Source organism: Fundulus heteroclitus, chromosome 3 (assembly GCF_011125445.2).
Source record: "Fundulus heteroclitus isolate FHET01 chromosome 3, MU-UCD_Fhet_4.1, whole genome shotgun sequence".
In the NCBI taxonomy this organism is placed as follows: domain Eukaryota; kingdom Metazoa; phylum Chordata; class Actinopteri; order Cyprinodontiformes; family Fundulidae; genus Fundulus; species Fundulus heteroclitus.
In genome coordinates this window covers 38,965,663-38,978,777 of record NC_046363.1, presented here as the reverse complement: position 1 = coordinate 38,978,777, position 13,115 = coordinate 38,965,663, and the positions used below count along the sequence as shown (strand labels likewise).

The 13,115-nt window shown below is 39.9% G+C and overlaps 1 protein-coding gene across 5 annotated transcripts in view; it reads right to left on the bottom strand.

The window, feature by feature from the left end:
- The window catches only part of LOC105935534 (fucolectin-7), a 44,595-nt gene extending 32,088 nt beyond the window's left edge, over window positions 1-12,507 (bottom strand). Inside the window, exons 1-5 of one of the 5 annotated variants that reach the window (XM_036135350.1) lie at window positions 12,368-12,506; window positions 5,497-5,791; window positions 5,270-5,421; window positions 4,445-4,724; window positions 4,110-4,307 (exon numbers count right to left, since the gene is read on the bottom strand). In XM_036135350.1, the coding sequence (XP_035991243.1) occupies window positions 4,163-4,307; window positions 4,445-4,724; window positions 5,270-5,421; window positions 5,497-5,791; window positions 12,368-12,431 (936 nt within the window). In that variant the 5' untranslated portion in view covers window positions 12,432-12,506 and the 3' untranslated portion in view covers window positions 4,110-4,162. Of the gene's footprint in view, window positions 1-4,109; window positions 4,308-4,444; window positions 4,725-5,269; window positions 5,422-5,496; window positions 5,792-6,330; window positions 6,471-9,882; window positions 10,090-10,227; window positions 10,508-11,083; window positions 11,239-11,310; window positions 11,606-12,367 lie in introns of those variants that run through there. The other 4 variants (XM_036135349.1, XM_036135348.1, XM_036135346.1 and 1 more) reach the window with 4 other exon arrangements.
- Between the last annotated feature and the right edge of the window lie 608 nt (window positions 12,508-13,115).

The window sequence follows — 13,115 nt, the reverse complement described above, 5'->3', positions numbered from 1 at the left end:
AAAACTCCCCATTAACGGGAAGGAAAACCTCTGGCAGAACCGGTACTCAGTATGAACGGTCATCTGCCTCGACCGACTGGAGGTTACAGAAGACAGATCAGAGACACAACAAGAGAGACAAAAAAGCACAGAAGCACACATTGATCCAGTAATCTGTTCTACATTAGATGGTAATAGCGTGTGAGCCGTCTTCTCTGGATGATGTCACAGTTAACAGAACGCCAGACCAGGTGTACCTACTATGAAGATAAGAGAGAGAACAGAAAGTTAAAGCAGAAATGACAACACATAATGCATAATTGAAGAACAGTAGAACTCTATAGAGTGAGAAAATTAGATCCTGATATCCTCCAGTAGCCTAAGCCTATAGCAGTAAAACTATAAAGGTAGCTCAGAATAACATGAGTCACTCTAGTTATAAGTTTTGTCAAAAAGGAAAGTTTTAAGATTAGTCTTAAAAGTAGACAGGGTGTCTGCCTCACGGACCAAAACTGGGAGTTGGTTCCACAGGAGAGGAGCCTGATAGCTAAAGGATTTCCCTCCCATTCTACTTTTAGAGACTAATAATAAGTATAAATAAATAAATTGATAACTTTTACTCAGAACTCAAGAACTTACCTTGAGGGGTTCAGACGATTGGTCCGACCTGGAGGCAGTGCAAGATGATCATAACTACAGCTGCCATCCCTCTCCTGGTGATTTTTTTAAAACAAATTAAACTCCATATCTCTTTCTTAAAGATAATTGAGTTATAAGTTTATTTAGCTTTTCCCGAGATAATTTCAGTGGGTCATCACATACATTTTTATTAGAGCTGTCAAAATCAATTTGTTAATGAAAGGAAATTAATCTGAGAAATTAATTTCTGCACATACATGTGATCGCACACTGTCTCTTTCTCCTGCATTGTTTACATTTAAATTGTTTACTGTTAAGTCACTGCTGCAATTTATCCTGTAATTTACTGTAATTCTCAAGCTGTGTGCAAACGAAATTTCGTTCTGTACGCACTCTACGCACTCAACTTTATTTGTCAAAATGACAAATAAAGTTGTCTAAGTCTATTTGTCACGATTTGTCTATGGATGAACCCAGAACCACACACACGGGACTGGAAATGAAAGTCTTTATTGAAGGTTTGATGGGATGGAGGGTGATGTAACCAGTGAGGTAGAACTGCACAGGAACAGGGTGATGGTGTTGGCAGGAGCTGACGGCCCGGAGAGAGACTTCTTGGAACCTTCCTTGGCTGAGGGGAGCCACATAAAGCTGTACCTATAGTTGCATTGAGAATTGTGTTAAAATAAGAGTTTTGTTTGGTAAATGTTGATTTTAATGTGACTTAGGGTTAGGGTTGATGCTTCAGGAGATGATCATAACACTTGATAAGACATTACTTTACTTTTGTGTTGAGATTAATTGAAGTTGATGTATTGATGTGACGCTATGCCCAGTTTGATATGCTACTTACAATATTTTCTTTGTTGCATTAATTTGTCCAGTTGGACCAAAACATTTTATGTAATTCAAAAACAGCTGATTTATGAGTTCATTTATGAATAAAGGGCTTCAAGTTTGAAGTAGAATCTGGGCTGTTTTTCTTGCAACACCTCTACAGGTAGATCTTGCTTCCCACCAAAGTGGAGGTGGGGGATCTTGGGCTTAAGCAGCTCATGTTCAGAGAAAGGGTGGTTCCTAGGAACCTTGAGCAATTCACACTGGACAGTCCTGTTCCCTTAATATCAAATATTTGGGGCTTTTAATAAAAATTCTATACAAAACACAGAAGACCACCCAATACTGCGGTTACTTTTCAGATGTTACTTAACTGTCATGGTGGGTTAAATTCAGAAGTTTATACATTTGGTTGGAAAACTGGTGGCATTTCCACAAAGAAAGGTGAAGCGCTAAACTAATAACAGATCTTGGAACCAAATCGGACAACCATGTGATGTTTGACAAGGCAACCTAATCCTAGGTGGCTTTGGCAAGAAGCCTAACACCATTTAGAGCAAGTCAAACTATTTCAAAATAAAAGCCTAGGATTTTAGACAGTGAAGCACACCTGGGGTCCGTTCTTCGTACGTTGCTTAAAACATCCGAGATCAAATGACAAATCCAAGATGATTTCATCCGGCTAATCATGATCCGGCTAATTGGGTTCTTCGAACACACCTGTTGTTTACGATTAGTATGGCTGGATTGAGTTATCTGAGACAACTGCGCGTTCATGCGTTTGTTTAAAAGGGGAAATGTATCGATAGTGGAAACAATGATCAGCAGCGCTGCTATTGGTTGTTCAGCATGGCCAAAGAACGCCCACAGTTTTTCTCTCAAGCAGAACACAAGCTTTTAATGGAAGGTTATGCCGAATTTGAGTCATTAATTAAAACACCTCAAAATCTGTTAAAGCCAGGAGAGAGGGCTGACAAAAATCAGCAGACAAACGTGTAAATACTGTCCATGGTAGATGTTTCTCTCACTTTCTACAGTATGAATTTTTGCATTTTAATAATTTGATATTTACTTTGTTCTTTTATATCAGAGCCTCCACGGCACCCACTAGAACATGGGGACAAGTAAAAGTGAAATACAAGAATATTCTACAAAATGGTAGCCTTTAATTATACTTTATTTTAAAAAGGCACTTGTTATGTCAAGAGATCCAAATTTCAGTGTCATTCCTTAGACACTGGAAGTAAAGGATGCATGCAAACTGGGAATTTTAACAAAAAAAATCTTTATCCATAAAAAAAAAATGAAAATTTTCCTTTTCCAAGTCATCCACAGTTTACACGGTAAAACTGTATTGCTCCATGTCTAGATAATCCATCCATAGTTTTTTCTAATACAATATACGGCTCGACAGGAAGCAAGCCTTTCAAAGTAAACTAAACTTCACAATAAAATGGCCCGAACAAATCTTACTATAGGATAAAAATAAAAAGCAAACCATCATACAAATAACTTAAATATTTTCTATTTATGGCTCTAACACCACTTTTTCCTCTATAAAAGCCACTGTTAAATGAAGTGTTTATAACAGCCACCAAGAAAATCTCTCTACAATTACACTGTCGCGCTGCACTAAAGGATCCTGTCTATTGCGCAATACGCGATTAATTCAAAAAATTCTGCAAATTATTCTTGCACCTTCCGCAACAGGTTGCAATCGTAAAAATGGACATGGCTACGACAGACTTTGCCATCTCCTCCGCTTATACAGCTGTGATCTAATCTCGTTTACATGAAATAAGCCTGCTCTGGAGCAGATTTAAGCTGGCGCGCATGTTGCTGTGACAAGTGCAGGAAGTCTTTCGAAGAACCAAACGATCCAAGATCCTGCTGAGTTAGTGACGTACGAAGAACGGACCCCTGAAGGTCATGTTTAAAAGCAAAATAGCCAAGCATTTTAGTCAACATATGAAACAGAAGTCCAGCACCACTGCTTAAACCAGCAACAATAGAGTGAATTAGAACAATGCTGGTTTCCTCAGGAGTAACACTTGGCTGCTTTTCTACAGCTCACTTTCTCTAGAATGAAACCCCAGGAAGTCACAACTGACTTCCAGTTTAGATACAGTCACTGCATCTTCCTTTTAAAAAAAGGTATACTATGCAACCGGGGTTGATTTTCCAGCAAGGCTCCCCCAGAGGGTGAAAGTAAAAGTGCACTGTTGTAAAGCTGCTCAGCTGTTCTGGTTTCTCCGTCAAGCCAGGCGCGGTTGTGTTGAGCTTAGCAGACAGGCAAACGCAATGCAAAAGGAAAAAAAAAGTTCTCGCCGTAAAGCAAGACCGACTCTCGCGGTCTTGCACGAGACTTCTGAGCCTGTGGGTGCAGGCCGAGGGCTCCTGCAATTGCAAGTACGGCATTTCCCCCACAGACCACCAGGGCAGCCGAGAAGACCTTTGTTCGACCTAAAAGGACTCATTTAATCATCCAAAACGGTATGGAACACATCAACTGAAAAATGTTGCATAGTATGCCTTTAATCTGATGGGGGGGGGGGGGGGGGGGGACATACCCACACAGAAACAAAATTGATGGCATTTGTCAGTGGGAGGAGTAATTTCAATAAAAACCCACAAACAAGTCTCAAAGTCAGATTTTTTTTATTTTTATTTAAATAGGTAGTGTTTCAGAAATTGTTGCAGTTCAGGATTACTCAAGTCTGGAACCATAAACCTCAACCTCACAGAGAGTCAGGTACTCCTTCCTCCATGGGATGACCACGTTTACATAACGCCCTTCCATCCCACTACATTCAAATTCAAGGCTACCTCTGGGAGCAGAGATTGTAGCACACCTAGAGAGAAAAAAAAAAAAATTAACTAAGTCAGTTTTATGACTAGAAGGGCTGTTTCTTCAGTGACCAGTTATCTGAAAGTCAAGGCTCTCGTTTTTTATTTTAGACCCTACAGACATTGCAGTTTAGTCAATTACCTGGGATTGTAGTTGCCATTGTTGACAAGGGAATCTCCGATACGGATCTCCGCACCATTGAGTCGTTGTTGAAAACTGTCCCTGTTGACAATTTTGATGGACAACACTTTGTGGGTGGTGCGCAGATCCAGCCTCCACCAGGGACTGTAGTCATTTTTCGTATGTGAACAGGATGCCTGCTCCCAGTTATTGTTACGATTACCATCAATGGCATTATATGGGAAGCCAGACCCATACAGGGATGACTGGGTTGCTTTGCCATCAAGTGCTAGGTTCTCACCTGCAAAACAGTAGGATAAAATAAGAGTTAATGCCATGTGTTAAAGAAATCTTCCAAACTGCTTCACCTCCTGGATATTTTTTTTGCCTCATTGTCACATCTGTGAAGTCGAGTCAGTGGCTGAGGTACACTGCAATTAGAAGTTGGGAGTTTACAGGCATCTTAATGAGGCAGATCTCTTAAATGGTGCAAGTTTCAGTATTGCAGCAGAGCTACCTACTAAGGTGAGCTTTGCATTTCCAAAGTTCATAAGCTGAAGCAAACATTTGTTCAGCACCATTTACAGATGCTACTTTAAACATCCTGTAGTGTTGCAGCAGAAACAAAGTCACCATCTGGGTTCTGCAATAAGACAAGTTTAACAGTTACTCCCATCCCCCACAAATATTCAGGTTGTGATGGGTTTTCTAGGGTGGGAATAGATCTTAAAAGTTTAAGTCCAGGAGACTGCAGAAGAGGGCTCATCCAGGGAACCAATTAAATAAATTTCAGTGTAAATAAGTGCAGTGTCAAGCAAAGAAATCAAAACTTTGCCAAATCCTTACCAGTTGGGGCCGGGTACCCACAGACCTCCACTTCACAGAGTGTTAGAATCCTGCTTGGACCAGGCAGTAAAATGGTTACATAACGTCCCTCCACACCTTCAGGAAGCTTTACAATAAGAGTGGGCCCTTGAATGGAAGAAACTGTAGCAACCCTAGTAGAAATGCAAGAAGAAGAATTTTATACATGTATTACACATGTCATAGTTAAACTGATGCAGATCACTCACAGAGGGTTTGAAGCACCCTCATCCTTTGAAGAGTTGCCTATGTGAATTTCTGCCCCGTTGATCCGCTCTGCACAGCAGTCCTGTCTGTTTGTGATGCTGATCTGGTCGACTACGTAGGAATCCAGCAGGTCCACCCTCCACCAGGGGTTATCATGTGCTGCAGTGTGGGTGCATGAGCCTTTTCTAAGATCAGGATTTCTGTTACCATCAATAGCATTGTAGGCATCAACAAACGCATCCATGTCTCCTTTGTAGCGCCAAGACTGTGTCGCCTTGCCCCGTAAAGCAACGTTTCCTGGACAAGACAAAGATAATCTGAACGTAAACAGCATATTCCCACACATTTAGATTTTAGCACCTCTAAAAGAAAGAAAAAAAAATGTGGAACTGCAGTCCTTACTATGTGGTGAGGTCATGCTAGTGGAGAGGCCCTTATTTGAACTACAGCTAGGGTTACCTACAATACAAGCCCAGGGCACCAAGCCATCTAAACATATCCCCCAGCTCTTAGATGATTTGGAATAAATGTCTCATCTTCACCATGCAAGGCACCTGGACAGGTAAGATGACTAAGGCTTGTTAAGTTTTACGCATCTTAAAATGCAGGCCATCATTAAATTTAAACGGTATGTTTTCTGTGTAGGAGCTAAAATTTCAGTTGCTTTAACTGTGTGTGTTGGGGGGCAGGGGTAGTACTTCCCTAAAGACAAAAGCTTAGTTTGAAGTAAAATTAACTTTTAAGTATCTCTAGTGAAAGCAACATTTGTGAACACTAACATAATTAGATGTAGGGCCCAACAACAAAATTGTTTGAATAAATCATCTGATACTTACGACATTTGCAAGAGAAGCATGTAGGCAAGAACAGCAATAATTGAAGGACTAGAATAAACGCCATTCTTTATGCCAACAACTACAGAGCAGACAGAAAGATTTCAGACCAGCTTCCATGTTGAACAATTCATTTTACTGCTGTTAAATAGCCCTGAACCACAGCAGGTAACAGCACTAACACACCTGAATCAAATGATTGAATTACTTTGTCAATCAGTGGGGTCCGCTTCATTTGTCAGCTGGCAGAGTAGATTGTGCGGTTTAACTGAGTTCCTGCTCAAGTCCACCTGTTCAGATTTGGATAAAATGTTGATTTAAATAAAACAAAAAAGGACATCTTAAATAATGCATAAGGTCTTTCAGTCTGCAGACCACAGACAACCCCAGGCTTTTTATTTAACCACCATGGTAATCTACTGTATATTCATCATTGTCCGATAAAGGTGGCAAACTCCAGCTCTTGAAGACTGGAGTTTGCCAGTTAAACATCAGTTAAATGCTTTTCTCAGTTTTACAGTGTGATTATATGATTTAAATTAAATTAATTTATTTTTAATTTATTTCTTTTTAAAATTAGTTTCACACTCTTCAGCAGTGGTCCCGTTGTTTTAGGGTGCTGTAGAAAGTAGAAAGTCCACTTCAGTTTTGTATTTTTTTAATATAAGATTAAGCTGCTTCAGTTCTACTTTGTTATAAACATAACACAATGAAGGGGAACATTTGCTTCATATTTTACTCACCAATAAACACATTTTTAGGGAAAGCTGAAAACATTTCTATACAGCAAAAGCAGATATAGTGCAAAAAAGTGAAGTGATTTGTTGCCATTATGCACGTTAATCATCTTGGGAGCCATAAACCTCAACCTCACAAAGACAAAAGTACATTTTCCTGCAGGGATTGATTACGTTTTTCTAGCATCCACAAAAACGTTGAATCTGAGATCACGGCTCACCTATCAGGAGAAACCAACTTTTATTTTAGTAAACCTTTCATTTATAATTTGTTCATGGAAAGCATGCATTATTTTGGCTGTTACAAGTAAGAATTTATGGTATATAGTGGGTTTATATAAAGTATGTATATAACTGATACGAAAGTGAGTTTGCCACAAATTATAAACTTTTATGTCTTCCTGCTTCTCAGTGAAGGCAGACACTTTCCTTTACTGTTATCTCCTCTCTCTTTCCCCTCTCCCTGTCTGTTTCTATGAATCTTTTTGGAGAAATCGTGATTTATGGATCTGGTAAGCTGGACTCTGAATGCAATTGATCAAATTTTCTGAACAAGAAGACTGGGGGATGGAGAGCCCTCCCTGTGCCTGATGGGACATGTGCAGCTGGACAAACGGTGAAAGGAGGATTGTGTGTCTGTCTATTTTGTCAGTCGAGGATGTACAAAATTTATAAAAATTGGATTTATAACATATTTATTTTGGAGCTGGTGGTTACCTGGATTATAGAGAAATTCTTAAAATGTCTGCAGCTGTTTCAGGCCATGTCAAGGGTGCCTGAACTATGTGATGGATATATCAATTACCAGCACTCCCGAACAATTTTGGCTGTATTGGGATTGCCATTTAGATGTACCAGTAAGATTTTTAGGCAGACAGAAAAACAATAGTCTGTCTGGCCAAAAATGCTATTATCAGACTCTGGCCTTCCCGTCAGCCTTGAAAGGCAAACCATCTCAATGTCTCCTGGATGTTATGTAAACCTGTTACCTGGAACAGGGTGCTATCGAACTGCCAGATAATGTCACTATCAGACTCTGGCTGCGACAGTCATCTGACACTACATCTATGCTTGTGTCAAAAAGGTCATATGACAGACCTCAAGCTGTAGCTTTATGAATAGAAGCAATTAAGCTTTGAATTTTTAGTGATGAAGCTCATTCTGGTAAAGCTATTATGCATAGAAACATTTCTCCCATTTTAGCTGTGGTTTAGAAAAGTCAGCTCAGAGACCTTAAGATGTAGCTTTCAGTAATGTATAAATAGAAACAAGCTTTGAATTTTTAGTGTTGGCTCGTTCCAGTGAAAATAGTCATTTTAATTGTAGCTTTAGAATAGTTAGACAAAATTACTTTAGATCACAAATCCCCAAGAATATTTAGTTTCTTTATGAATAGAAACAATGAAGTCTGTATTTGTTAATGTATGAAATAAGTCAATGATTTACTTAGCCTATTTGTTATTGTAATTATTCTGTTCATGTACAGCACTTCAATCGACGTATTACTGCAAAGGGCTATATAAATATACTTGCCTTTCCTTACAAGAATGTCAGCTACTTTTTTTGATGGGTGTCAGAGTCAAACACTGGCAAAAGGATGAACATATCAGTTATCTCAATAACTCACATCATCCCATTAATTGCATACCGAATATAGCCAATTGGTTAAGGTTGAAGATAGCTTATAATTGGACCCCTCTCCTTTTTCCTGGATATTAAATATGAGAATAGAGCTTCATTAAACATGCTTTCACTTATTCAGCAATTCTCTGCCAGTCTCACCCTTTTCCGCAACAGTATTTTGTTAATGTTTTGCTTTCTTCCAATGCCTTCATTAAAGATTATTTCCATTGACAAGAAAGGCTTCATTACCTGCCATTGCGAGTCTAGTCATGTGTTCCATTGATGGCTTCTTTCATGATTAGCTCAGGGTTTATTGGACTCGGAGTTTGGTTACCGTACTGATAAAACCTGGTTCTGAATCCAAAACTGTTCAGTATGACAGATTGAGGTAGAACTACTAGGCTCTGTTCTACTTGGGGTATTTCAGCCAATCCCTCTGAAACAGGGCCCTTGAGTCAAATTCAAAGTACTCTGCGAAACTGCTTGGTAGCAAAGATTGTTTGCATGAACCCTGGGGTTCTTTAGCTGAGAACATCATATGGAGGTCAGAAAAGGTGTGTCCTTTTCTGGGGGGGGGGGGGGGGGGGGGGGAAAGGAATCTCTTTATCAGGAGAGGTTGGTTAGGTGATTAAGTTTAGCATTCCAGTTTGTCAATTCATCTTCTGCCATGCTTGTACAAGGGCATGTTCACATTTTATTCTATTACTTTTTGGGCCACCTCAAAGTTTCTAAACTGATATCACAACCTGTACATCTCAGTATAAAAGTGCAGTTGGCACAAATAGTACAATTTCAGTGGCAACTGCCCCCCCTCCAGAGGAGGATCAGGTATTTCTACTCACACCATCCTTTTAATTGCGTGTTGAACATGGCCAATTAACGCTTTAGTTGGTTAAGGTTAGACAACTTATAACTGGACTTACTGCTCAATATCTCAAGAACCCACATCTGATTACCAGTTCAAATATCATTCATTGCAGCTTCCTTTTGAGCAATGCAAAATTTTATATTTCCAAAGAGAACATTTAAGGAAACGCACATTTAATTTTAAAAGTAACATTTCAGAGATCTCACATGTTGTTGACATGTCACCGAATGGCTCACTTGACCATCTCCATTTGGATGGACTTGAGATGCCAAACATTGCCTGGATATTTAGCCACTTGCTTTATGAAAACAAAAAGACATACACCAGTCTCAAGTAATCTCTTTTAATTCAACAGATGCTAACATTTCAGAAATAGTTGCAGTACAGGATTACACAAGTCTGGAACCATAAACCTCAACCTCACAGAGAGTCAGGTACTCCTTCCTCCAAGGGATGACCACGTTTACATAACGCCCTTCCATCCCATTACATTCAAACTCAAGGCTACCTCCAGGAGCAGAGATTGTAGCACACCTGGAGAAAAACAAAACAGATCTTGTTAAATGAAGCCAGTGTTATGACTAGGAGGACTGCTTCATTAGTGACAAATCTAAAAATAGAGACCCTCACTTTTGATTTAGACCCTACAGACATTGCAGTTTAGTCAATTACCTGGGATTGTTGTTGCCATTGTTGACAAGGGAATCTCCGATGCGGACCTCAGCGCCATCAAGTCGTTGTTGGAGAATGTCCCTGTTGACAATTTTGATGGAAGACACTTTGTGGGTGGTGCGCAGATCCAGCCTCCACCAGGGACTGTAGTCATTTTTCGTATGTGAACAGGATGCCTGCTCCCAGTTATTGTTACGATTACCATCAATGGCATTATATGGGAAGCCAGACCCATACAGGGATGACTGGGTTGCTTTGCCATCAAGTGCTAGGTTCTCACCTGAAGGGAAAAAAAAAAAAAAATAAAAAAATAAAAAACATTTTATTGCTACAGAAATATCTTCCAAGATGTGAAGATTTTTGCCTCATTTGAGGTTGAGCAAGTGACTGAAGAACAGTGCAACAAGCAGCTGGGAAGTTAATGCATCTCAACTCTGGGGCAGCTCTTGCTTATGGTGGTACAAATTCTAGAACTGCAGCAGAGCAACCTACCAAAGTGACAGTGGATTTCTAAAGTTCATAATCCAAGCCAAACATTTGTTCACAGCATTTCCAGATGCCGCTTTTCCCCTGTAGTGTTGCAGTAGAAACTGTCATATTTGCATTCTGCAGCAAGATAATTTTACCAATGTCACCCTCCAGTATCCAGATTGTCATGGAAGGTTGTGTGGGAACAGATTTAAAAAGTTTAAATTACTGTCAATAAACCTTTACGTTACTGTAACATTTTACCACTTGGGGTGGGGGACACTCACACAACTGCAGAGAAGGACTCCAATTAACTACATTTCAGTGTATTTGTATGTTGAAAGAAGTTGGGTTGGTGGTAGTGGATGCTCTACTGCCAAAGCCTTACCGGTTGGGGCCGGGTACCCACAGACCTCCACTTCACAGAGTGTTAAAATCCTGCTTGGACCAGGCAGTAAAATGGTTACATAACGTCCCTCCACACCTTCAGAGAGCTTTATAGTAAGATTGGAGCCTCCTTGAATTGAAGAAACTGTAGCAACCCTAGTAGACAAGCAAGAAGAATTGTATACATGTATCACACATGTCATAGTTAAGCTGATGCAGATCACTCACAGAGGGTTTGAAGCACCCTCATCTTTTAATGAGTTGCCGATGTGAATTTCTGCCCCGTTGAGCCGCTCTGCACAGCAGTCCTGTCTGTTTGTGATGCTGATTTGGTCGACTACGTAGGAGTCCAGCAGGTCCACCCTCCACCAGGGGTTATCATGTGCTGCGGTGTGGGTGCATGAGCCTTTTCTAAGATCAGGATTTCTGTTACCATCAATAGCATTGTAGGCATCAACAAATGCATCCCAGTCTCCTTTGTAGCGCCAAGACTGTGTTGCCTTGCCCCGTAAAGCAAGGTTTCCTGGACAGAAGAGAAATTGTAGATGTAAATAGCATAGTCCTCACACATTTAGATTTTAGCAGTTAAATCTAACCCACAGTCTAAAGATGTGGAACTGCAGTCCTGACAATGTGGCAAGTGAGGTCCTGCTAGTGGAGAGGCCCTTATTTTAACTCCATCCAGGGTTACCCACAACACAAGCTGAAGGCATCTAGCCTTCTAAACAGATTCCCCACCCCTCTAGGTTTAACATGATTTGGATTAAATAGCTGATCTAGACAAGTCAATGTTCTTCAAGGGCAAAATTTGTAGGGTACAAGTAATCTAGCCGCTTCACACAGACACGTGGACATGCATGAGACTAATGCTTGGTAAAGCAATAAGCTTGGGGGGGGGACACACACTTAAAATATGCATATTACAATTGAAGACTGACCAGCCCCCTATGGAATATCAAGGGAGGGGGAACCCCACACAGTCTTCAGGCACCCGTCTTCCCCAAACAAAGGAACGCTTTCTGCCTGCTAGCTACAAAAATCAATACAATTTATTGCTCATGTTTTACCAAGATAACACCAAGAACCATAAAACATCCTGACCTTGTGCCTGGCCTCTGAACAGATCTGTTTAAGTGGGTCAAAAACTTAAACATTTTAATTCAAACTGATTTGAATTAAGATGTATTTTTAAGTCTCTCCAAAGCAAGTAGTATTTGTAAACACTAAAATATTGAGTTATTAGGCCCAACAACAGCAAGGCTTGAGTAAATCATCTGATACTTACGGTATCTGCAAGAGAAGCATGTTGGCAAGAACAGCAGTAATTGAAGAACTACAATAAACCCCATTGTTTAGGCCAACAACTACAGCGCAGACAGAGAGGTTTCAGATGAGCTTCCATGTTGAACAACTCATTTTACTGCTGTTAAACAGCCCTGAACCACAGCAGGTAGCAGCGACCAACGCACCTGAATCAAATTATTGAATTACTTGGTCAATCAGTGGGTCTGCTTCATTTGTCAGCTAGCAGAGTAGATTGTGCGGATTCCAGTAGATGGCGGTAATGCACATCTAAAAGTTGCTTGCCAACCGCCATAAAAAATAAGAAGAAGAAGAAGAAGATTGTGCGGTTGCTCACAGTACACTTTGGGATAGTAGTAATGATTCTAATGGAGAGGTGATAGAAGAAGTAATGGATATGAAGAACTTGGTTTGTATTAATGATGGGAGTGGTACCAGAATTAATATTAGGAATGGGTCAGAATCAGCAATAGATATTACATTAGTATCTAAAGATATTGCAGGAATCAGTAATGGGAAAGTTTTAAAAGATTCAACCATAGTGACCATTATCCAATACTAATAAAAGTGGGTTGTGAGACAAGAAAAAATTATATTGAAGTTAGGGAAAGATGGGTTTTTGCAAATGCTGATTGGGAAAAATATAAGAGAATTAGTGATGAAGAAATGCAAAAGGTTGATATTAATTTCGATGTAGATAATATAAATGTTTCTGTTTGTGAAGCTATATT